The sequence below is a fragment of the Ammospiza caudacuta genome, chromosome 2 (assembly GCF_027887145.1).
Source record: "Ammospiza caudacuta isolate bAmmCau1 chromosome 2, bAmmCau1.pri, whole genome shotgun sequence".
NCBI lineage: Eukaryota > Metazoa > Chordata > Aves > Passeriformes > Passerellidae > Ammospiza > Ammospiza caudacuta.
This window is the reverse complement of record NC_080594.1, coordinates 61,274,440-61,301,964: the sequence shown is the minus strand read 5'-3', so window position 1 is coordinate 61,301,964 and position 27,525 is coordinate 61,274,440. Positions and strand designations below refer to the sequence as shown.

Genomic DNA, 27,525 nt, shown 5'->3' with positions numbered 1-27,525 from the left:
CAAAAAGTACTGAAAAATTACCACTGTTGACAAGGGAGATAAAGAGAAATGATCTCTTGATATTAACTAAATGTTAACAGGCAGAATCTTGCCACAACACTATTAACTCTAAGCAGGCAGTCCAAGACACATTTGTGTAGGCACGACTGCAGTGTCAGCCAGCTGCTAGTATGTTCCTCTGATTTTGCTGGTTTATAATGTTCTTCTTTCTCTATCCTATCCTCTCTTTAAATTCATGTATTTAATAATTAAACATAGTACATTGTGCAAACAATATACAGAACTTTTCAAATAAACCACCTTCCTGAATAATTTCAGACAATTCTTGAAACCAATAAAAAGCTACCTAATTTCTCTTTTGTTTCCATGAAAGCCTGCTAATGTACTTGTAAATTGGACTGCAAATAGAAAGAGCAGCATTCCAGTATTGATCATTAAAGATCCGTACATAATACATAATAATGTCTAGACTGATGCCTTGGAATGGCTACCTAGAACAGAGGCTAGACAGATTTAGAGAATAAAGCAGGTATTTATTAAAGGCCTTTAACAGACACACCTGGGACAGTGCAAAAGCCTTGCAGAGGCTATACCCAAGATGGACAACGGTCACGAGATTTTCAGGCAGATATGTTTTGTCTATTTGCATATCAGAGGTTAATTGTCCAACTTAAGCTTCAGGGAATGAAGTCATATTCCCCCAGTTTGCTCCTTGCCATATACTTTTATTTATACTTTTCAATGCCTGAGGCTGTGAGGGTGGCCTTGGTTCTCAGGCCTGGAAGATTGTTTTGTCTGACCAAAATGGGAAGAGAGCTTACTAACACTCTGCATGGAGTTCAGAGTTATACACTAATGCAGTACAGGATCTGAAAATCATTAAAAGCTAAAAACTTAAGGCATCATGACATGCTTAATGATGAACCCTAAAAACATTTATGAATATTCCCAATGGTGCAATTCCCGCTGGGACATAAGCTATAGAGGCAGCTAAGGCAGGTTTGGTCCAGTGAGAAAGAATCAGTATAAGCACAGATGAAAAAAGCACAGCACCCTCCAAGTTAAAAGATTTCTATTAGAACTGAATTGAGAGAGGAAAAGTCAAAGAATTGTTTTTGTCAAGTAGTGCAGGGTTGAACACACAAACTTAACAAACTTGCAGATTTGTGGCTGTGTTCTACTTTAATTACACATCTTTCTCTTAGCTTGAGAAAGATGCATATCCTTACAATGACCACACTGACTCAGTGAAATTATGCACCAATTTCAGTGGATTATTTTTGTATTTCACCTACTATTAAAAACAAAAGAAAGTGGAAAAAGGTAAGTTATTATTCCTACACTTCACTCCAATACTCTGTATTTTAATTCTCATATTACAATTCCTAGTATTATTCCTATACTCCACTGCAAGCATATCTAAAAATACACACTAATGTAAATGCACTGGAGTGTTGTTACTACACTTGAAATCCCTCATATTGCCCTTTGATATTCTGCCACTGGCTATTGGCAAGGACTTAAGAAGTCAACAGCCCAATCCTTCCTCATCTTCAGGACATCTCACCTCTTTGTAATGCTCCAGATCATTACAAAAGTCAGTAGCTTTTCTTACTGTACCTTTTGTTACTGTGACGTCACAAACCAAGTTAATTTCATCTAAAGGCAGTGTCCAAAAAGCAAGTTCTTCTGTGAAACTGATGGACCTGGCTTCATGTCGTTCCAGTGGAAAGCCTTGAATATTTAAGTACACAGGGCCCTAAAACAAATAATAACCATGAGGGCTTCCTAAAATATTCCACTCCCCATTTTTTATGAAAGTACAGAAGTCTTCTTAATGCTGTAAAACTATTAACAATAAAAACCCGCTAAATAATTTTATATTTATTACTAAACAAATTAAGGGGAAAAGGAAATGCCTTTTATATAAACTCTCTGAATGTCCACACTACCATTTCCTTTATGGTATTGAAACCTCGTGCCTCTCCTCTTTAGTCTTTTCATGGTTTGGAACCATTATCACTTAGTAGCATGAGGAGGTAGCATGTACTGATGAAACACAGTTTATACAAGGAAAATACCAGAATATTTCTGTTTCAAAGAAATTATATGGCAATTTCTTGTTATATAAAGTTTAAATCTCACCCATACAGCACATTAGCAGTACAGGTTTTTCCTTACTCACTGGAGTAATAATTACTGAAGTTAAGCCAAGAACTCAGAGCTGAAAAGGACTTAGAAACTTTGGATGCAGATCAAATGGTTCCAAAAGTTCAGATTCAAACTTGCCAGCATCAAAGACCTGTAAGACTTCAGCTGCAAGCAAAATACAAACAGAAAGAAGCCTTCTTTTCAGCCACTGATCATAGCCAAAAATTGAGATCTGGGGCCTGTAACTGGCCACCCCCAAACATCCAAGACAGCTACAAAGTTTCTTCAGATAAGGTATTATCAATATCCTTATAAATACTTCTTTCCAAGAACTTCTGGCCAAGCTTACTGGTTTTCAAGCACATCTTACACTGTGACAGCTAGGTATATGTAAATGGTAAGTTTTCTAGTCAGTGTAAAAACTCCAAGAACAAGCGACAAGGACCATGCCTTGTACACACTCTTCTTCCTGAAAAAATTAATCACATTTTAGACTTGTCACAACCCAGTAAATAAAACCGGTATTATATGAATAAAAAAATAATTTAAAAGACAAACCTTTACTTCTATTTTTTGAGTTTCTGATGGACACAGCATTTTCTTTTGTGCATTTCCTGGCTGATCGACTTTCCAGTAGCCCATAAACTTATGATCTGGTAATGGCAGTCTGTCAAATAATGTAGGAACAAATGAATTTTTACATTTATTAACCAGTAAGTGATATGGAATAAATAATTTAGACAACTGCATTTTTCCAACAAAATATATCTGAAGACTCTCTTGAAGAAAGTGTTTTCTTGCTAAAATATTTTATTCCTTTTTACATTTTAAATCACAAAAATGTTAGTCTTCTGGACTACTAATATAGACACAATCTAAGCAGTATCATAAAAGAAGAGGCAATGTATAATATGGCCTCAAAAGGAAAAGTTCTCCAGTCTGAATTATGTAAGCTATATCCAAACCAACTCTTGCTTTGCTTTATTTGGATCAGGTGCGCCAGCACCCCTTAAAGGAACCTCTGTCTGTAGCTCACTCTTCTGAAAGACCAGCAGAAAAACCACAGTAAGCTCTGTTGCTCATTAACCATGAAAAAAAAATTATTTCTGTTTATTTTACTACCACTCACATGAAAAAGGCAAAGGAATACAGACAGGAGAGTATCCCATTGCCTTCTGGCCAGTACAATCTACAGAAAGGACCAGGACATCTTCAAAGGCCACATTTGCTTGCCATGGTTTAATTTCTTCATTTCTGTATCTTTTATCTAAGGAATAAATATGTGGACGCCAGCAAAACTCATTTATACATGAAAAGAAAATGCTGATGTGTGACAATCTAGCATCACAGCAAAATACAGACAGTGCAATTTCTCTTTCTTTCCCCTGAAGTGATTTACAGCCACTGAAAGCAGTTTGACTTCGTTAATTGGCACAGATACCTTCAAGCTAATGAACTCATCACTTCTGGCTTTTTCTTTTTGGGACCAGTCACTCCTAAAGAGACTTCCTATCAAAACAGCATTCTGTGTTACATGCTGTTGCACATTATTGCACAGCTACAGGACTTGGCAGGAGAACAGAAGACATTCCTTCTCCCAGTTTCTATAAATATCTTCAAAGTCTATTTTAAGGAAGTTCTCTTAGACTGTTTGTTAAAAGTATCTGCTTAGTCCCTTCTGTCCTATCTGATGATGCTTGTTCCTACTCTTACAATTATTTTCCCTGTCCTCACCAACCAATCTGGCACTTTTAGATATTAGAGGATTGTTTAATTTCTTCTCTATATTATTTTCAGAATAAGAAGGGATCCCAAATAAAATAAAAAAAAAATCCCACATTAAAATATCACTTGACTATATATATAAAACTTAGAGAATTTTAGTTTTATTTTTCCCCTAAGAACTTAGAGGAAAAGACAGGGGACGAATACAGATATCCCTTAATTTTTGCTACTCATTCAGGAAAGATGTCTTAACATTTCTTAATGATATATTGATTCCAAACCTCAAACAACCAGAAGCCAGAAGTCACAGGCATTCACTCAGCCTCCATCACCATTCTGTGTTTGGACCATCTGCCAAGGCAGTCAGACAGCCAAAGACACTGTTTTGCAAACAGAAAATGGCTTGGATGCTATTGATGACTGGTGCTCACAGACAAATAAATGGCCAGCTGCCAGCAATGTGCCACTGGGGCACGTCATGAAGAAAGAGTATCTCATTAATTCCCTCTTTTAGTCAAAGAACCAAGAGAATCTTCATGGCCTGTTTGTTGCCGACTAAAAATATCAATAGATAAAAGTGTTTGCAGAGTGATTAATTTTGCATTTTTCCTCACTTCATTCTGCATTTTTCCATTCTTACACCTAGCTAGTATAGCCAAAATTGTTCCCAAATGAAGAAGGGAAATTGAGCCAGATTAAAAAAAAATGCAAAACCAAAAACCCTCAAGTATACAGGGCTGTGCTTTTGCATGGCAACATTCAACATCATTAGGAAAAAACATTAATGATGCAGTATTTCAACATATACAAAATTCTTAGATATATTTATTCATGCAACCACAAAAACAGGCAAATGGTCAAGCCACTAGACTAAATGTCAGTTTAGATATCTATGAAATAGAATTTTACTTCAGGCTTCCATTTGGTTTTCTAAATGATTTGTTGGCAAAGCATTGTTTATGTCTTGACCCACAAGCTGTTTTGTGTGCAAAAAAACCTTGGAGACTTCTTTGTGCTCTATGACTCTGAATAGCATAATCTCTGATATGTCAATAATCAGCAATAGTTATTTCCCATTAGGTCAGTGGAACATCAGCTCTCACAAGGATTTGGACTTTAGTTTTAATTCCTTACACTTTACTCCCATGGACAACATCCTAGAAATCAAGAACTTTACTAATGATCATTAATAGCTATTAAATTTTGAAACAAAACATATGTTAATAACCACCTCAAACCAAACACCCTGCTTTTTATAGCAACAGAATTACAGATTGCATACCCAAATAAACATTTCCACTCTCTTTCAGCTTTCTGGAGATTTTCTTTGCTAATAGTTCCTCTCTTCTCAGGAAAACTGATTTCTACTTTCTCCTAGATTTTTGAGGTTTTGTTCTCTTCCCTGTTTCTGAATGATTTAGTTTCTCTGAGGGAGCAGAGCTAGTCATCATAAATAGCAAAGAGGAGGAAAATGTAGATCTGAATTTCAGAATAATACAGAAAGCAGAGTTCACAATACAAAGCTCTTTGTCAAGAGTAATAGGGATCTCATTCTTCCAGGGCCTGACAATTATTTTTTCTTTGCTGTCCCACTGCTCTCTCGTGTAAATCTGGTCTAAGAAAGACTAAGAGTATTGAAGAAGCTGGTGGCATTAAGGTCTTACAATCAGTCTGCTGAAGGAGTTTCAGGAGGGAGTGAGGGTGCAGAACAACTGAAACAACATATTCACACTAAAAATGTGTATACATCTTAACAGCCTTCCCCTAATGAATACATATGATACACATGGAAGTAAGGAAATTACCTTCTTTTCCCAGGACATTTTGAAAATAACCTGAAGTGACAGAACTAGCAAGACTTCACTAGATGTTCCTGCCACATTGCTGTATTGCAAATTAATTAACCAAATAGCATTTACTTAAAAGGCAGATAGAAAACAATGGAAATGTCAACACTGGCAAAAATCTGTAAGGCAAAGAGATCTGATAGGTATAAAAAGTGCAGTGGCTGAGTAAGAATGGTACTAAAACTTCACTGGTCTCTAAGCTGGGGTGTACAGAGCAAACCATGTTTGCCTTTGTCAAAAGCTGGAAAGGGTTTCTAGAACAGAAAAACTACAGGCAGACTACATTAATCTTGTAAGAAATCCAAGATTTAAGAGCAATTTCTAGAGAATTATTCCTGATCAGTTCTTTGATTATGGATGTGTCAATGCCTGTTGCTTAAGGAAAATTCAAAACTGTTTTTCTGTTTATTCACCCTTAATTTTAGATCCTGGTTTTCTACATGATTACTGCTGTCCATGAAATGTATATATAGGCAGGGTTCACAAAAGTGATTGCACGAGACCTACAGTTGATGGGGCAATTCTACAAGAAATTACTGTTTAGCCTGAATTTCTGCATGCACAGCCATCAAAGGGAAAATGATCTGTCAAAACATAATTCTCTTGTGCTGCTAGTAAACTTTTCAAAGTGACACCAATAGAACACAATTTCTTTCCATTTAATATTTTTGATTTAAGAAAATAAATTCATTTTAGGGTATTTAAAAAAAAATGAAAAACAAAAAAAAGCCCTAAATCACCAAACAACTGTGTTAAAAAGTCAACATAACCTGTTTATAAATTTTTTTGTTTAGCTTTCAGAGAACATACTACAAGATGGATATGAATGTTGTAAAAGTGCAGCTCCACTGAAAGCAAATTCTTCACTGCCAGGCATCGTATTAGTACAGCTGGGGAGATGAACTATGACATACAACAAAGCTGCTTAATATATGATCTTGTAAACCAGCTCAGTGCTGGCACAGAATGTATTATTCAAGGCCTCCAGTAACAGCCTGTGCTCCATCTAGCTGAAAAGATTTCCATCCCACGTAACCTTTTTGGACTCAAGTAAGCTACAGCTTGAAATCAGGAAAATTCCTTGCCAACCAGTTCTCCATAATTTATCCAAACGTATTTTGATTTGAAGACATTCAGTAGATATTCTGAAACAGACATTCAGAACAGTTGTATGTTAAAACTCCTGTCCCCTGACAATTTCCCTTCCTCAGCCGGCCCTGCAACACACAGGGTTGACAACAGACATGTATGATAGGAGACATACCCAATAATTAACTACAGATTACCAGGGGAAGAAAAGCCACATGAAAGAACAGTCTCAAGAGAAAAACAAAGCTGGTAAAATGTACATATTTACATTACGTATAAAAAACTCAGTTCATATAAAACAAATATTGAATTTATAGGAAGCACCTGGAAGTGAATAGTGACAGGAGGAAAAATATGGAATGGCAATTTCATCAAGGATAAATGTCAGAATTAGGATTAAAGGCTGTTTTACCTAGAAATTGCAGATGGTCTGAACTGTGCACTGAAATGGCAGATTAACATGTATTTAGAAAAATACGACATAACAGATGTCAATGGGAAAAACAAAATGTAATTGTACACATAAAGAAAGAAAATGAGTTAGTACCATGAATAATTCATTTTACCTACTATGTCTTGGCAAACCATCACAGACAATTCATCTGCTTTACATACAATACTGATAAAAAATCATTAAATAGTGGACAGGTGGTACCAGGAGAGGCAGACAATATTTTAACACCCAACAATACTGAACATGTCAGTACCTTGAAGAACGGTTATCCTACCTGGAAAAAAAGTGACAACTGAAGAAAGCAAAAAGACCAAGTAAAGCATTCCTTTACAGGTCTAATACATGATATTCATTTTGCTAATAAATAATGTCAACAAATTAATTTCTCTCTTTAAAAAACAACTACTGCAAGAATCATTCTGTAAATGGTCATTATATACCATCTAATCTTCCCTTCCAAGACTAGGTATATAATTTCCAGAATTTAATCTAAAATTCCTGTAAGGGTCACCGCAAGCATCTGTTCAATTTTCCTTGGATTTCAGCAATTTCAGCTGGACACATACTTAAATAATTCTTCTATTGAGACCCTGTATTTTAGTGTGTTGCTTGTGTGTCTCTCATGTATTTTTCTTCCTATATTTACAGTAGTTATTTTGCAGCAGCAATTTAAATAATTCTGATTTATGCAAGTTTTCTTTTCGATCCAGTAATAGGTGACAGACTTCTCCAAAGCTTATTCAAATAGGAATTCACATATTGTTCGATTCAAGACATGCCAGAGAGCACCTGTGTAAAGTAGTCAGTATTTCACTATAACAGTTTTCCTCCCCAGAATCTCCTGGAAATGCTTCTGTATCACAAAATTTAATTGTACTGAATTTGTATTCTTATACAACCATTTTGCTGTTGTATGATTAATAGCCTCAGGAAGAATTGGTTTGGACTACTATCCCAGTTTTCATGTTACTTAAGAGAACTGCTGTGCAATTTATTATGATAGCTAGTAAGTCTTTAAAGTCTACCAAAAAAGGACTGGGGCACAAAAGTCATCTGTGAGGATATGCTGTTGTTGCTGGAACAACATAGAAATCACACCTAGAAATCACACCTTCAGATTGCCAGGTTGTGAGAGCCTAGAAGCAGGTAGGGAAACTAGCTTAAAACAGAAAGTGATATTGACATGTCATAAAACCAATCTGAAAAAACCCAATACAGTAAGAAAAATGTAAGTGTGAAAAAGTTGATCACATAAAGTGAAGATGGGGTAAGTGCTATGGAGAGTTTTGCAAAAAGGATGTGGAGATTTATGTTTAGAAAAACAGAGATGAGTTAAATATGGCATGAAATGCAAAACATTCTGAGCTTTTAAAATGTCAATACATTTCTATTCTGTACTCTCATACTACGGTACTTGGCTCCAGCAAAAAAGGAACTTGACCAGTTTCACAGCCAATACTTAAGGATGGACACACATCAAATGAAGACAAGAAGCATAAAAGAAAAATAAAACCAAACAGAGGCCTTAAAAACAGGGAAGATTGAGAGGTGACTTTCTAGTGCTGAGGCTATTTGGAAACAAGACTGACTTGCCTTGGGAGGTTATAGAACTTCATCTCTGAAGGTCTTCAGGCATGAACCATGAAAAAGTGAGCTAAGGTTTTAGAATAACCTGCATCTTTTCTGAAGGATGTGGGCTGGACTAAATTAACATCATTATCCTGTTCTCAGATTCATGGAAAACAATAGAGAGGGCAGTACTCCAGTATCTTTTCTGCAGCAGTCCAAACAATATATACCAAATTACCTCAATGTGTCTGTCCATCATGGGAGATTGCAATATGGGCTGGAACAGATTTGGAGAGACTATCTCAATGTTCTTTAACCTCAAAGCAAAACCAACAGTGCCAAAACATGAAAGATGTGGCTGTAATTCAAGGTGATCTACCTGTGGCTTACATAGGAGTGAATCTCATGACCAAAATCAAGGCTGTCTTACAATGCAGGGGTAAGAACCTGAAATGCCAGCTGTAGTGGATGAGAGTGAGGGATTGAGACCAAGACAGGTAAGTTGGACAGACCATCAAAGCCAAGTGCTCAGCCCAGCACAGTGAGATCTAAGAAAAAGTTGTTTTTATCAGCTGTGTGTGAACTGCTCCTGTATTTTCTCCTCCTCTGGGCCCTCAGCGTACAAATTACGTGCTCACAGCTGCCTGTCTAGTGAAGTTTTCGACAAGCATCTTGTGGAGATCTTGTCTGTCATCCTTGGTGTAACCTCTCCTAGAAAACCTCAGTGATGAATTCAAAATGATCAGCTGGTTATCTTTAATTCAATATAATTACATTTTTCTTTTATCTTCTCACTTCTAGACTGAGCAGTCCCCAATTACATCAGTCTTTCTGTTATGTTTCCTAAACCTCCAATTGTCTCATTACTAAAGAATCCTCTCCCACATCTAATACTTCTAAAATTATACAAAGACAAAATTTCTCAAAAACTATAACAAACATTGTAATTAGTTAAAATAGATATTAATAAGGGATGTTCAGCAAAGAAATTATAGCAAGAGTTTCAAGTGTGTTCTGTCAATTTGACAGACTTTGTCATTGCTCAAGTACTGGTTCCCCAGGCATGTAATAGTCCTGTCATCAAAATTAAAAGGTACACCACAGGCACTACTCTGCCAATCTTTTGTAATAATTAAATGTAGGATATTATATATGATAACAGTGGTGCTGCAGGAGGAGAAACCTATACATGGACATAACACCACAGAATGTGTAAGGCTGGAAAGGACCACAGTGGTCATCTGCTCCAACCTCCCTGCTCAAGCAGGGTCACCCAGAGGCACAGGGCTGCTCCAAAGGTTCTTGAATACCTCCAGTAAGAGACAGTCCACAACCTCTCTGGGCAATTTGTTCCAGTGCTCACTCACCCATACCAGAATCACTATCAATAATACATCATGCCATAAAAATCAGTCCCTCCTTAGAAAGTATCAAATATGTATGTCATGTGGCAAACTCAGTTTTCCATATATCCATAAAGCTTTCTCCATGAAAGGGAAATATTTGTTTCTTCATAAATAAATTATGTATTAGAGCTGAAGACAGAGTAAGTTTTTAAATTATTTTTGAATATGATCTACTTAAGCATGTTTTCTGTGAATTTTGGAAGAGTGTATTACATTTGTTTCACAGAATCATAGAATAGTTTGTGTTGTAAAAGACCCTAATGATCCTCTGGTTTCAACAGCCCCTGCCATGGGAAGGGACACCTTCCACTAGACCAGGTTGCACAAAGCCCTGCCCAACGTGGCCTTGAACACTTGGAGGGAGGGGACATCCACAACTTTTCTGAGCAACCTGTTCCAGCGCCTCACCAGCCTCACAGTAAAGAATTTCTTCCTAATATCTCACCTAAAAATACCTACTCTCTTTCAGTTTAAAGCCATTCCCCCTTGTTCTGTCAATAAAGGCCCTTGTAAAAAGTATCTCTCCAGCTTTCTGGTAAGGCCCCTTCAGAGAGTGGGGGTTGGCTTGAAGACAGGAGGGCATTACTATCTCATGTAGCTGGTTGGATTCTAACCTCTGCAAAAGAAGTATATGGTGTAATATATCAAATAATAACATAATTAAAGAATAACTGATTTGCAGACACATACAGAAGCTGTTCTTCAAGCTTACATGCACTGCTCCACTCAGAAGAAATACTTTTGCAGAGCCCTCTGTGAGCATCAAAGACAAAACCCAGCTACCACTGAAGACAACTTTTTTTTCTGCAGACTTAGGTGATAAGTAACAGGACAGAAGTGTATTGCAATTGAATTAAAAACACAGGAGAAGAAACAAGTATTTCCCTTTATTAAGATATACCTGTTTACCTTACAAGCTATTAATATGTACATCGATTTTATAGGTTAAATATTAATAATAAGCAAATACTCATGAAGTAACTTATATTGTTGTAAATTATTTGGAAGATTATAAATTTGAACCAGTGGAAGATTGACTTCCAAGAATTCCAGGTTGTTTTAAAATCAATTTGCAGCAAGATAACACACTTATAAAGTGATCATGAGAAATATGTCTTCTTAATATATATCTTATGTTATTCTTACTCCTTGGCCAGCTGTACATTGGTCGGTTTTGCTCCAATAGGTATCCCATACTTGTGCAAAGTTTTGTATAAAATTTCACGCACTTCATTGTTGTAGGAGTCAAAGTCAAACACGTTTCGAACAACATTTGCAAGTCCTTCAGATGGAAATTTCTGTAAAGAAACAGACCATTACAATAACATTTCTTTTAGTTACTATCTATTAAGTAACAGCACATCATTATGTACTTCTAAAATAAACAATTCCAACTTTGATTGACAGACAAGTTCTGAAGTAATCTTTACTTTTCATTTCCAGGACATCATTTCAAGTCAGAGTGAAACTACTGACACTAAACTTGGTTTAAACAAAAAAAGGATGTGACAATTATTTAACACTAAACAACATCATTGGTTTAAAGAATTACTTTCATTATACACACAACAAGATGGTGTAATCATTGGAGAATATAATTAATACTATTCTGTATTCTTAAAATTTGCTTTCTGTAAACCATGAAGATCTGATACTAAGACAGTATCAGATAACATTCATATAATTAATATAATTCATGTAATTCACCCACACAATTAATTTAAGAATTCTGACTCTTAATGTTTAATAGAGAGAAGCAGATAATATACTGCTTAGTTAAAAAAAAAACTATTTTAGGTCATGATGGATTTTAGTAGACACAGAAATTTGCTTAAGACCCACAATTATTTTTTCCCTTAGGGAAAAATACTAGTTGAAATGTGCTATGTACATTTAAAAACCCCAAATATTTATCAGACTTTCATTAGTATCGTTAGCAGAAATTAAAGCTGTGTTACTGTGCTGGATTGATTATTCTGAATGAGGAATTAAATGGTTGGATGGTTGCATCTAGAGGGTAGTGGTCAATGGCTCAAGGTCCCAACGGAGATGTGTGACAAATGTCAGTACAGACCAGGACTGTTTATTATCTTCATCAATGACACAGCAGGACTGAGCGCACTCTCAGAAAATTTGCAGATGATACTGAGCTGACTGATACAGCCAACATGCTTGTGGGGTAGAATGCTGTCGGGAGGGCCCTAGACAGGTGGAGAAGTGGGGCCACACGAGTTTCATGAGGTTCAACAAGGCTGTGTGCATTGTCCTGCACCTGGGTTGGGGTAACCACTTGAATCAGCACAGACTGGAGGATGAACAGATTGAGAGCAGCTCTGACAAGGACTTGGGAGTGCTGGAAAGTGAGAAATTTGGCATGACCTGGCAATGTTCACTTGCAGCCCAGAAAGCTAAATGTGTCCTGGGCTGCACTGCAAGTAGTGCAGGGTGAGGGAGGGGATTCTGTCCCTGTGCTCTGCTCTGGTGAGACCCCACCTGCAGGGCTGCATCCACCTCTGGGGTTCTCAACATAAAGACATGGACCTGCTGGATTGAGTCCATAGGAGGGCTTCAAAGATGATCAATCAGAGGGCTGGAGCACCTCTCCTGTGAAGACAGACTGAGAGAGTTGCTCAGCCTGGAGAAAACTGTAAGGAGACCTTATAACACCTTCCAGTACCTAGAAGGGGTTATAAGAGAGATGGAGAGGGACTAGAAGACCATGCAGTGATAGGACAAGGGGGAATTGCTTTAAACAGAAAAAGGGCAGATTTAGATCAGTTATTAGGAAGAAATTCTTTATAATAAGGTAGTGAGTCACTGGCATAGGCTGCCCAGAGAAGTTGTGGATGCCCCATTCCTGAAGTGCTCAAGGTCAGGTTGGATGGGGCTTTGAGAAACATGGCCTAGTGGCAGGTGTCCCTTCCCGCAGCAGCTGGGGACTAGAATATCTTTTAGGTGCTTTCCAGCCAAAAATATTCTAGGATTCTATAAGCTAAAATAAGAGAAATGAAGAACTTTTAATACCAGAAAAGCACTCAGAGAAACTGGTGTAATTGATTAAGAAAGTCACCGAGGTGGAGGACCCCAAGCCAGAGTAGGTATATGCAAAAGGAGGCTGTGATCTCTGGCTGTGAGAAGCACACACTGGAGCAGGCTCCTGGCAGGACCTGCGGCCTTGTGGGGAGAGGAGCCCACACTGGAGCAGGTTTGTTGGCAGAATTTGTGACCCTGTGGAAGGGCTCCAGGCTGGAGCAGTTGCTGCAGAACCACAGCCAGTGGGAAGGACTCACAATAGAGAAGCTCATGGAGGATGTCTCCTATGGGAGGGCCCCAGGCTGGAGCAGGGGAAGTTGGTGAGGAGTCCTCCCCCTGAGGAGAAAGTGGTGGCGGAAACAACGTGTGAAGAACTGATCACAGCTCCCTTTCCCCATCCTCTTGTGCTGCTGAAGGGGAGGAGGTAGAGAAAGGCAGGAGCTAAGTTGAACTTGGGAATAAGGAAGGAATAGGGGGAAGGTGTTTTAAGATCTGTGTTTATTTCTCATCTTCCTACTCTGATTTGATTTGCTATAAATTAAACCAATTTCTTCAAGTCTGTTTTGCCTGTGACAGTAATTGGTGAGTGATCTCTCCCTGCCTTTATTTTGTTCTATAGGGATTTCATTATATTTTCTCTTCCCAGCAGAGGAGGGAAGTGAAAGAATGTATTTGGTGGGCATGGCATCCAGCCAGGGTTAGCCCACCACAGATGTAAATGGAGCAAAGCAAATAAAAAGAATTTTAAAAAACAATTATCAACTTGCTGTATATCCTGGAACTTTACTGCCTGATTTATTTTATCCTTTTTTTTGGCAAGAGATTGGAGTGAGAATCTTTCTATTTAAAAATGTCTCACTTTTTCTCCACAGGCCTTTCATTCAAATACTAGACTTTTCAGCCAAGGACCTAGACACTTCCATCTCAGTATGGCACATTGACAGTGATGAACATAAACTTGTGGAGAGATATTTTAGGAAGTTGTAGTCTTAATTGTTTTTCCCCCATTAGTGAGCTAGGCTGGTATGGAGAACTTGAAAAACAGACGTGTCAGAGAAGTTTATAAATGTATTAAAAATACAGATATTTGAATACTGATTAAAAAATTAAAACAGAAGAAAACAGAAGAATTTCAGAAATGCTTTGATCTATACTGTTAATCAAATATCAGCATTAGGAGTTTAATATTTTCCCGACTTTATAAATATCTGATCTCAGTAATAAAATACCTGTGCCACAAGCAATACTAAAATTAGCTAGTCACTGTAATAGACTAGAATACCACTGCTAAATTAAGCTTATACAAACCTTTTTTATCTGTGGTGTACATGGCATAGAATATTTTAATACTAGTGTTGCTATAAAAGCATATTAAACTATGTTCTCCTTTTTAAATCTGTCTATGAGGGACCTATTAGAAGTTCTACATCATTACAGCTTAGCAAAATACAAGTTATTATGGGATAATATAAAATTGTTCTACAGCCTGTGCCATCCTTGTTACAACATCCAGTTCTAACAAAGTAACAAGTACAATGAAAGAGGTACTAAATTCATTCTCCTATCATCTATTCTAACTAAACACTAAATGTATAAACATTTCATATATGAGGTGAATTGAAAAGTTCATGACAATGTTAGCAGTGAAAGTGCTAACTTCTACATTTTAATTGCACCTTGGCTTAATTGACCAGTAAGAAGTAGAGAATAATCCTGAAACAAAATTTATATTATGAATACTGTGTTTTCTCTGTTCTTCTCAGTGAAATCACAACCAACACGCCAGCACCAAGCTATCTAATTTACTCATGAACTACACTTTCAATTCCCTGCATTAGGTACTGCAGAATCCTTGGTCAAGTACTTCAAATAATATCCAGTTTTCTCTAGAAGTCTCCAAGTATGTCTGCAGTCTTCTGAATCACTGCATAACTTCTGTCATCAGTACACTTTTCTGTAATGAATTGCATCAACAGTTCCATGCTTCTTGTGTCAGCTGGACATCATAAAAAATTTCCTGAGGTACAACAGATGGCTTCTGGGAGCACAAGCCACTTGTACAAAGGTCCTCTACTTCAGTTATTAAATAAACCACAACTCTCCTGCTTCAACCAGAACAAATCCAATCCCTCTTTAATAACTGCTTGGACAACTGCTAACTGAAGAAAGAAAATGACAGCTCATTTAAAGGGAAAGAAGAAAAAGACAAGAAAACCCAAAACCCAAAAAAAGGGCTGACTCTTTGGGGATTGAACTGAACGTAAAAAAAAAAAAAAATTTGGTTTCTATTGATTTTTAAAAAAAGTACATTACTAGAGAAAATATTGACCTCTTATCAGTCTGTCTGACTGTCATTCATTGATTCTTCCCCTTACAACTAACACTTTTGTATGTACCTTAGATTCTTGGCTATTCTTTAAAATAGTAAGTAACATAGTTTTTTGCTTTCAACAATTGTATATTTTTATTTGTACATTGTGTGCTTTATTTGATGGAGAATTTGACTTGGTGAAAAAGCCATGTATTTTTGGATCTAACATTCCATGAGGGTATGTACTGTTACAGCCTGTGTAAAATCTATAAGCAAAACTGTGGTTTCCAGTAGAAATCAAGAATTCAAATATGCTATACCCATTGAGGTCTATTGTACTTCTACCACTGTCCTGAAATGAAAGTGATAAATTATCTGGTGTTCAGTCTGTAATGAGTTCAGACTTTTTGTTTTACACTTCTGCCTTGCATTCTCACTAACGCGCACTTCCCAATGTATCTTAGTGCCTTCAGGTATCTGTTTGTTCCCCTGCGCTCTTGGTTTGCCCCTGCACCTACCCCTACACCCTTTTACTGAATGTTGCCAGCTCTCTCTGTTCCTCCTCAGCTGTCCTTCAGCAGAGCCAGAAGCACCATGTCTATGGCTCATCCTGAGTGACAGACATACAAATGGATTAACCAGTACTCCTGTCTTTAGTGGGCAACATCTACTGCCAAACGAAACAGCTGAATTCTCCCCCTGCAATTTCAATCAGTTCCTCTCTGTCATATAGCCACTGATTCTGATTAAACCAGCAAAAACCTAATTATCTTTGAAAATTGATAACTGAGATCCATTGTGACTGTCCAAAAGGGTAAAAGGTTATCAGGCACAAAGTGAGAAGGGGATAAAAACTGTTATTTGATAAGCCTAGTTTCCTTTTGAGATTAGGCTGAACATTACAAAAAGGCACTATCTTACCACAAAAGCTTACTGAATAGGCCTTAAAACTTGATGACAAGTAGACTTCAGGGCCAGAAGGCTTCTTAGGCATTTACTGTTTGAAAACTGTTATACTAGTGCCTACCATTAGGAAGCAATCTCAGATATAAACAAGAAAGATAACCAAGAAGAAAAAATCTCAGCTTTCTGAAACTAAAGAAGAATTAGCAAAAAAGCTCTTGCCATTTTATCTAGACTAATGTGGCTTTCCTGATTAGCATCTACCAAGGTCTCATGAAAAACAGCACATTAGATTGCAGAGAAGCAGTCACAGCATACCTTGGTTAAAGCACCTTATGCTAACCCAACAGAGCAAGGGCAGAGTTTCTGAGCTTACCCATAAGCTACTATTAACATAAAGACTTTTGACATTTGACAGTCTGAAAACTGGAGCTGAGCAAGACAAAAAGGCTGTATCAGGTCACCTGCCAGCTAGAGCTGCAAGATCTCAATTCCTGATACAGAACGTGAGGAGAAAAAGTTGCAGCAATCAAGTTAGGTACCTGCATTAGACAACTCTCCCTATACTTGCAGTTTTGGGTCTTCAAAATAGTTTGGTGTCTCAAGCATCACCAAAAAAACCTTTCCCGAAGAAAAAGTTAATATAGAAGCAACCTAGGTCTGAACACAATGTTTAAGCTACAACTAAATTACTACATGTTCCCTACTTGCATAGTCTTTAGGGGAGGATAATCTTGTAACTGTACTCTCTCTGTGTATCCTAAGTGCTGAAGATCGCAATTAGTCAGAGATTAGCCTATCAATTTGCTGATACCATAGCAATCAGTATATTTTTAAGTGACTAGTCCTGATGCTCAGATGTGCTGTCAGACAACAGTAATCAAAAGCATTTTTTTCGTCCAAAACATCCAACCTTTTTTTACACAAGGAAAAAATTCCAAAATTATGTGAAAGAAATCAACACAATAGTACAAAGAGAGCAGGGCTGTGGAACTGCTGTAAGGGAAATTGTTTAACAATATGACTAACTTCCCTCCTTCCTTCCTAAGGACCAGCAATATTATTGACTCATTTCCCTCCTTCCTCTTTCTTCTCTACCTGAAGACCTAAAAGTTTCTTACTTTGGAATAACCATTATGTTTATATTCATTGTTTACATTTGGCTACTCACAGTTTTTTATTATTCAGATTGAAAACCAAGTTACAGTAAACAAAATGTTCTATTCTTGCTAGGAGACTGGGATCTTGAAAATAAATGTTACAAAACAAGTCAAAGATGCATGTTGGAGAGCTATTTGGATATTTACACTTTCAAAGAGGTGAAAGCTTAGCAGATGGGAAACTTCCCCACTGAACTGCACCCAATGTCCAGGTTGAAGTGACCGTACTAATCTGCTTAAGTGAGGGAGACAGAAGCAGACAGTAAGAGCCCTTAAGACAATTAGCAATACAGCTCTTTCAATCTCCAGTTAGATACTGTCCACACTCAAATAAAACAATAATTAAGTCTTATGTTTCTGCACTGATCACTAACAGAAATCAGTACAACTTCAGGTTACTTGGAGGTAGATGATGAAGGAAAGAAGCTAGGAAGGCAGGAAGAGCAGAAAGGTATGAAGACAGAAACCAGCTAATTTAACAAATACCCTAAAAATTAGCTTCTCAGCAGCACAGCAAATATTCCTCAAGTCTGTAATTTTTCCACTGTCATTTTTAATGTAACTGTGTGTTTAGAAATCAGCATGTACATGTTCTATCAGCTTGGTAAACAAATACCTATCAGCTGGTAATGGATCCTAATAGACTGCTCTGCTTATGTGTTTATCTGGATTCCTCAGCCTTTAGGTCTGAATCTTCTTAACCCTTAGCACAAAGTTAGAGAGCATTATTTTTTCTTTCTATTATTGATAACTAGGAGCACCAGCTTGTCTTGAGATCTTCTCACGCTCTAGAGACCACAGAACATAAAAATCTATACTCTCCACAAATCTAGATGAAGATTTTTAAAAGTAGCAAATCCACCCTTCAGGATCTGAATGTGTGTGAATATGTACATGACCACAGACACAAAACTATCATGCAATCCTGTTATACCATGCAGTATAAAACACAGGAGCAGTAGATCCAAACTTGTGAGAAATTATATTCTAATTGTATTAATTACATTCATTTCCACTATTTTTTAAAAACATATAGGACTCAATAATTCAAGAAATGGCCTATAAATTAACAAATGACCAATTTTAGAATTATAAACTGAATAAAATAAAAGCATTGCTATTTCAAAGAGCATTAGGACACTTCAAATACTTCAGGCAAAAAAATCCTTCACTTTATAAAGACAGAAGTCAGACTTTACCGTAATATTTAAAAACCAGATCATCATTAAATCAGAATTCAAAATTTTGCAGTTAAATGTGTGTAGGAAGTAATAATGAATCCTACATATTCCCTTGCTGAGTTGTTATCCATCTAGCATTTTCCTTAGAAAAAAATCCACTACAGATGTATTATTGTTGGGCAGCAGGAATTTGTATTTTTCACAGGAAAGGATTAAATCCACAAATTTTATAGCAGAATAAAACGAACGGTTGCACTGTCCTGGAAGTATTGTATGTTGAATATGGAGTTTTATAATAAGGGCCAGTATGAACATTGCACACAGTATTCACAGTATGCAACTTTTTTCTCACACAGTAGAAAAACAGATTTACAGGTTTTTTTTCTATCGATAAATATGCAGAATAAATATCTGCCCGTGTACATCTGTGATCCTTATCCTCTGACTATCTGAGCATCTTTAATATTATGCATCTTTCAAAATGTAAAGTGCTTCACAAGAATTAAATAAAAATGCATGAACAATAATGGCATCTTCTTTCTGAAACCTTCAGGCATTAAAAAATCAGTATTGATGAACTCAAGCTTTCAATTAAATGTGATGTACTGTACCTGTAAATGTTTTACAATATTCACTACTTCTCTAGTGGAATAGGGGTAGTTAATAGTTCCTTGGTCAGCTAAGCTCCTGAGCTCTCCAAAAGCAGCTACCAGTTTCTGCAGAATCGCCTCTGGAACATCGGGACCATATTGTTTAAGCATTGCCAGTTCTGACTGTGGTTTGGGATTATCAACAGCATGGCAACTAAAAATGTCCCCTACAAAGAAAAAAGGAAAAGCACAAAGTTAGATAATTTATAAAGAAATAGCATCCCAACAGCCCCTTTAAGTTTAACACTGGACCTTTAATAGAAAAGATATGACTCAAAAGAATGCTAAGTACCAAGATGCTAAAACTGTGAAAAATGTGAAGTACAAGCTATGAGGAACATTGAGGTTTCTGGAAACCTAGAGATCTCATCTGTCATTTTAATGACGCTGATATCATGAGGGAGAAATCAACTTCAAGAAGAAACAAAAGTCAAATGAATGCAGGTGTATGGGGATAGAACATAAGTAAATGAGGGTAGTGTGGAAAGTAATCGTACCCCCTAAAGAGTTGCAGCTGGGTTAATTATTAAAGATTAGGAGCAGGCCTGATTTTAACAGGCCACAGCTGTAACCAATAAGAAGAGTGGTTAAAAGAGTGGATTGGTTGGTCGAGGGGAACTGGAGTCAGTTGGCTGCCATGAGGACAAGGAAGAGTCAGTGCCTAGAGGAGATGCCTATAAGAAGCATCACGGAGGTACAAAACTTCAGCAATATGGAACCCTTGCAATGTAATGATAATAGAACTCTTGCACTATAATGTGCAGGAAAAAATAAGAGAAAAAAGATTTTAAGAAAACATAACTGGTTGAATTGAACTTATTTTTGAATTCCTTCAAAACACCACAGAATTCAGGGAAATCTTGAAATGCAGGAGGGCCCTAATGCAAACCCAATTAAAAGGCCTAGAGGAAATACTGAACTTATCTTTACTCCCTGCCTGCCTTGAAGTATAGTAAGAAATTTGGCAAGATATTATTTCCATACATTGGCATTATATCGATACCAAACATATAATCTATAAATTGAGTTTATTCACAAAAAGTCTCTGAACTGTTGTACAAAACTTTGCAGAAGCATGATCAGATCCTGCAGAAAAAGGACGAACTAAAAGCAGAAGAAACTCTAAGCTGAAAAAATAATATCAATATAGAACCCCAAAGACTCAACCACACCTCTGCCATGCAGACCAAGAGCAGTAACACTGGGATGATTTTGTTTAAAGGGTTCATGCAAGGAAGGAAACTAGGCTGTGAAAAATAAACACAACAATAAATTCTTTTGGGGCAACGTAGCTTTGTGAAATTCAGAATCAATGAGTTTCAGACAGAGAATGTCCATTCAGAGGGAACCTCACCTGAAAAACAAAGAACTATTAAGTAGTATGGAATTGGGTTTGCAACTGCTTTTTTGAGTATATTTTGAGTCGATTTCTTACAGATTAAGCATTATGGCCAAAGTTAACAGGCAAAACTACATAAATTAAGGTTCCTGCATATCAATGGCCAAGCTAACACAGATAATACAGTCAGTGGAGTCTGGAGGGTATTCAGTTCACAGCCATCATGTAGCAACAATGCTAAAACCTTGCCAGAGGCCCACTTAGATGAACAGTGGGCTATACAGGCCAAAGAATTCTTCACCACTTGCCCCTGTTCAACTTAATTTCGTGTTTTTGCTGTGAGATGAAGCTCTAGGGAATCTTTGCTGACACACAGAATTTCTGAGACCTACCAAGAGCTTTCTAAACTAAGGCTTCTGTTGATATGAGCACCGTTGGTGTGAAATTTGGACAGCTTTACCTGATACTGAGATAAATTCAGTATCTTGTCAAACATACATATTTTACTAAGACCATATACATGGAGAAGCAAGATGGAAAAGCAGGTAGCACAGTGCTAGCAGCAAAACATACAGTAGCCTTTGCTACTGAAAGCAAAGAAAAGAACCATCCATCAAGCTACCGTCTCTTGTACCAAACAGGACAGTACCCAAGCTGTGGCTTGTTTGATATGGGAAAAAAAATAGTGAGCAGTTGAAAGAGCTGTCAGATGTCAAGTTTACAGTTAATTTGTTTGGAGTATTTGTATACTCTATACACTCATTAACAAAGATTTCAATAATCTTGTCCATCCAGATCCCATAAAACAAAATAGTTTTAATACAGATGATCACATACAGCTTTTCCATTAAGGGCAAGTTTGGGCACTTTTATTAAGATACATAAATTTACATTACAGCCTTAATGTCGTACATGACATAAAGTATCAATCAATATGCATAAGGTCCCTTCTCCTCATGAAATGTAATTGATTAAGACAGATATTCTATTAGTCAAGTCTATTAAAGATCATAAATTAACATGAATCACTTACCTAATGTGCCAAAAAAGTCATTACCCAGGAAAGGAAACCCAGGCCTATTTGCCAGAACTATCATTCTAAAATCAGGATGAATAACTATTACATTTTCTCTCCCTTCTACATGAGCATGATCTGGAAAAGAAATAAAATTTATAACTTGCATATTTAAGCTTTGCAATACTGAATGAATGAACATAATTAGATTAGGTGAAGAATTCTTAGAAATAGAAGAAAAATTCTTCTAATTTAATTACATTCCTCTTAGAATTAGAAGAACAGTTACACATCATTCAACTGAGTTTTCTAGCATTCATTTTCAAGTTTCATAGTCTGTTTCACAAAAATTTAACCAAAGTGTTTAATTGAAAAAACACAAAAATGCATCCACTGTTCTTGGGGTGCAGACTACCTGTTTTCTTTATATTTAATTTCACTAAAATGGTGAAGCCAATGGTGAATAAAATGTGATTTTATATAGGTCTGACACTATTTGATCTGGGAAGACAGGATCGAAATTCCTCCTGGTTACTACAAAATTTGTGAGAACATAGAGATACATTATTTAACACATGTGAAGACTGGATCTCCAAAACTACTCAGACTGGCTCCATTCAGAACCTTGTTCCCTTTCAGCATGATTCCAGTGGCACATGGTGTTTGGGAATCCTTTAACTGCCTCCAAAAAAAACTACAGTAATAACTAGGACTGGCTAGAAAATATTTTAGAATAAGCCCACCTAAAGTTTATAATGACAAGCAAAACTCAAGCGTGCCATGTGAGTATTGAATGACTGCTACACTCAAACATTATTCCCCATATTGTTAAAATTAAATTAATTATGTAAAGTTTAGTATCGAGTAGCATCAAGAGATACCTTCAAACATAGCCTTTTTTTGAAAAATAATGAAAAATATTTTTTCATGGAACTCAGATGAATTAAATTCCATCAAATTACAGATAGCCTCATCCTGCAGGATATATTTAAATAATGAAATAAGCATATAATCAAGTAAGCATATGCAATATTTGATTAGATAAAATCCTTTACAATTTGAGCACAGATATATAACATATCTTCCTTCTAGACCTGATCCAGTGATACCCCAAATGTCCAGATGGGCATAACTAAGATCATAATTTTCTCAACTAGATCTTTATTTCTTATGGTGAATGAGAAGCAGAGAGGTCAAAACTTTCTGGGTTAAGATTCCTTATAATTCTTCAGCAAAATTAACAAGAATGCTAATTTTAAAAAAACCTTAGTGACTATTGCAAAAGTAGCAGAGAAAATTACTGTAAATTCTTTAATTGTTAACTTCTTAGCAACAAACTATTTATCCATTTGGAATGGTCTGCGTTGCTACTGAGCAACTGAAAACCAGCAACATGTTACATTTTACTGTAAATGATGAAAACGCTTTAGCTCTACTTACTGGCAACAATTCGCCTTCCGTCTGACAAAACCATTTCCCCACTTTCTACTAAAGTTTTTAGGATACAGGTAACATTTGTTGGTGCTTTGTCCGCCTCATCAATTACCAAAATATGGCCAAACCTCACTGCTTTTACCTAGAAGAGAAAGGAATCATAACATCACTCCTGGCCAAAACCCTGCAAGGAGCTGCATTACTAGTTTCTCAGTGAGCAGCAGTGACACCTCAGTGGCACTGAGACAAGAAAGGGACTCAGAACAGGGACAAGCTGTGGCCAAACCACAATAGAAGGAAGAGGAGGCACGTGAGACAAGAAAGTTGGGTGTTTCCATTTCTCCTGGATAGGGATGGAAAGCGAGGGAAGTGAGCAGCCTGACTGAACAACTTGGAGTGCAGACAGACGTGTAAAGCCAGCTTGCATCTAGACTTTCAACATGTAGCTGAAAGAACTGAAGAATGGCTGTAACAGCTGTTCAGAACCCAACTTAGCATGTAGGTGTGAGGTGCTGCAAAGGAGAAGGAGGCAAATACCACTCTACCAGTTAAAATGTGTCAGGTTAATACTAAATTATTTTCCATACTCATTTTGTATGTGGGGACTCCCAAGATCATCATCTTATTCACATTTGGCACAGCAAATGTGACCAATGTGACCCAATAAAAATTATTAAAATGTTTATTACTAAACTCACTCACTGGGCCATGAAAAGTCAAATTACCAACAGTTTAAATTAAAAAAAAAATCCAAATATAAATTCAAATGCTTCTACTGACCAGTGGTGAATCTTCATATATTATAAGACCATCCTTTACAGAAGGTTGTAGGGTAAGGCTTTGTACAGTGGTATCCCTGAAATGTGGAAAAACAGATGGCATTAATTAAAAATACAGGAATGTTAGTTACAATAAAATACAAAATGAATAAATGAAAAATTGAATAGTCTCTTTCTAAGAGGAAAAAAAATTTTTTAGACTACTGAATAACTGAGAACAACAGTGTATCCGCTTAGTAGTCAAATGTGAATATCCTTGCCTCTGCCAGGACTTTCACAGTAGTTCTCCATTTCTCATAAACCCTGAGAACAAAACCCCTGAGAAGAGAACCAGTATTTTTTGCATGCAGGCACATTAGTGATGTTATTATTTCTAGTTAAGTATGCTGAAACCGTCATTTTTTGTGACAAACAGCAATTGTTACTGGTTTAGCTGTTCTGCTCCACATATCATCATGCAAAAAACCTACAAACAAACAAAACAACCTATCATGTGGATTTCTTAAAATCAATTATTTTTAGTTCTAAGCCCTACTGGCTTGCTACATTTTATATCATGACCAGTATAATCTCTTAGATGGGACAGACGCTTCAGTAGCAGCTTCTTTCTGAAATTTGATTTGTCTTTGAATTGCTGAATTACCTTTTCTTCAAATGTAAAACAGTGCTAATTAAAATCTATAATGAGAATATTGCTTAATCTTCACTATTTAATCTATTTTAACCACCACTGAATGCACAGATAAATAAAAAAACAGTTGCAATTCAGAAAGGTGAAGCAACAGACATCACCACAATGGGTTCACCTACAGAAATTATGTCCATAACTCAGGGAAAGTTTGATTGTATAAAGTACTTGCCCAGACCTTTGTCATGATCTGTATAACCAACCCTGTTTCTGAACCCACTTTGGGCTTCAGATGGACCAATGAGCTAGAGAATAATCCAGACCTGGCTCATGACAGAATGTCCCAGTGACTCCCATGCTTTCATGGGCAACAGGAAATTCAATCTTAGAGCAAGTTGGTTTTGCCATCCCTTTCCTCCCATATTTCAAAATTTAGATTAGTCTGTGTCAAAAGAATAATGGGCTGATCACAGGACAAAACTCATCAGGAAAACCTCTCTTAACACTGCTTGAGATCCACATACTGGTCCATTAGTAAGGTTGGTAACCTTTGCACTGTACGTAATATTTGATACAACAAAAATCTCTTACCTTTCACAGCTGTGCTGTGTAACAAAAATGTTTGCTTAAGCCTAGCTGACTCACTCTTTCAAAGATCCACTTAGTTCTATCTTTAATTTTGCCACACCTTGTAAAAACCAACAATTTTGATAAGCTCATGGGTACAGGAAATCAAACAGTACTGTTAGCAGTGCTATTAAGTGGCCAGCTTCCAAACAGCTTTAAACTGAGAGGATAACTTGCACATTTCCTTTATTTGAAACTGCTGTCAGCAGGATTTCTGTCCCTAATCACTAATAATTTCTTGTTTAGTTTTAAGCCCACAATTGATTTATCCCAGTTTCCATGCACAGAAATAAAGCAAAGGGCAGAAAGAGAGACTTCAAATGTTTAGCTACTCGATCTGAACTTTAATCTAGAAAGGGAAAGGTTACAAAGATGGGACCACATTCAATTCAGTTAACCCTGTCACAAGTAGGGAACCCTTCCCCAAATAGTTATATTAACATTGTATTCACTTGCAACATATAATTTATTAAATCATTAAAATAAGCAGTAGCACTAATCTATTATCTTAGAAATCCTACTGTGGACACAAAAACAAAGCTTCTGTTGTCATCCTGTGTGTCTAAGCAATTCATACGCTGGGCAGAAAATCAATAACAGATCCAAAAATAACAACAAACCAGTGATTTTTTGTTTCTTGAACACACATTATTTAGGGACTAAATTCTCAGCTTGTATGTATCAGCCTACCTCCACCATCAGTTAACATTTCTAGTTCAAGCCCATATAGTTGCAGCAGCAGAAGAATTTTAAAATGTGTAAACCAAATGCTAGAGTATTTGAAGGTCACAGTCACAGGTACTAATTAGTCAGAAATAACGCAAGGAAAAATGTTCTGAGGAATTAATATAAGGTTAAAAGGGGAAGAATTTGTCAAATTTGAACTGTGATCTCTTTAAAGTAATAGAAGGGTGAGAAAATGAGAGGACCCAAGGATAGGCCAAAAATAACATAAAGGAAGATGAATTACAGGACGCTTTACAGATCATAAATTTGCACTTAGGAGATAATGAATGAAAAACAATAAAGTGAACAAAACACATCAGGAAATGAATATCTCTAGTGATGTGCTGTCACACAGGTGATGACACAAGAAAAGACAAAAATGTGAGATGATTTTCTACTGTAACACGAAATAGTACCTTACTTTTGCTGAGCAAGTTAATCCCCTGGCTCTGCAGAGATTACTTACAACCCCCTAATACGGAATACTAAATTGTGCTTAGTATTCCACAATAATCAGCGGCCCACACAAATCCTTAGGATGATCTCATTCTTCAGAGAAGACAGAATTGACATATTTTTAGGAAAAATAAACACTACAAGAGTTTACTGTTCATTTCAGTGCTATTACAAAAGTAGCACAATAAAAAAAAAATACAGAAGGTATCAAACTAAAATAAAAATTGACATCTATCAATTGAATCTATCTTCTAATTTTTTTCTTATTTTATCTTTCTTCTGCTTTGTTGATAGTTGGCCTTAGTATTTAAGGAAATACATTGGGGGATTTGCAGCGTATTACAGAAGTTAAATGTAAGTCAAATATTAATTCCATTGGCTTGATAATTTAAGTGCATGTGAAATTCCTGTATTTGCTTAGGCTATTACATTCAGACGTGTATGAATGGTTTTACAAGGGTTATGACAGATCAGTATTATTTTCCTTTCAGAATCATATGCTATACACTTATATATCATTAATTTCTGTTCTTCAGAAACCTACCATGACCCAAACACAGTAAAGAATGGCTAAAAAGAAACTGTCTCCTTTGAGTTTTTTCTTAAATTTCCGCTTTTTAATGAATTACGTAAATGTAAAGGCACTGAAATGTAGAAAAAACAAAAACGCACTAAGTCTGAAATATTTTTGAACAACATAGCAAGCAGCATTTCCTAAATGCAAAATATATCTGGCACTCAAAATTCCTTCAGGAAAGCAACTAAAAACTCCAATTCACTTTCACTTAGTAACAATAGCACCTTAATAATAACTAACAGGCTCTAACAAAGACATGAATACCAAAACCTCCCAATTTCATCACATTCAGCAATGAAAATAGGCCTGACACAAAGAAGCAAGACTGTAGGAATGTAGAGGGAGAAAAACTATCTGACATACAGTCATCTTATTCAACTGAACTGATTTTATCTTTATCTGATTGTAAAAGAAAAATAGGAAAAACTCACTAATATCTTTCTAAGAATGTACTTTTATCAAGGA

General features: G+C 36.5%; 1 protein-coding gene across 2 annotated transcripts in view; it reads right to left on the bottom strand.

The window, feature by feature from the left end:
• Window positions 1–27,525, bottom strand: part of VWA8 (von Willebrand factor A domain containing 8) — a 182,609-nt gene that overhangs the window by 60,888 nt on the left and 94,196 nt on the right. For both annotated transcript variants that reach the window (XM_058824855.1, XM_058824856.1), the window contains exons 22-28: window positions 24,048–24,123; window positions 23,274–23,409; window positions 21,852–21,971; window positions 19,441–19,646; window positions 11,388–11,539; window positions 2,710–2,818; window positions 1,621–1,759 (exon numbers count right to left, since the gene is read on the bottom strand). In XM_058824855.1, coding sequence (XP_058680838.1) covers window positions 1,621–1,759; window positions 2,710–2,818; window positions 11,388–11,539; window positions 19,441–19,646; window positions 21,852–21,971; window positions 23,274–23,409; window positions 24,048–24,123 — 938 coding nt within the window. The remainder of the gene's footprint in view (window positions 1–1,620; window positions 1,760–2,709; window positions 2,819–11,387; window positions 11,540–19,440; window positions 19,647–21,851; window positions 21,972–23,273; window positions 23,410–24,047; window positions 24,124–27,525) is intronic.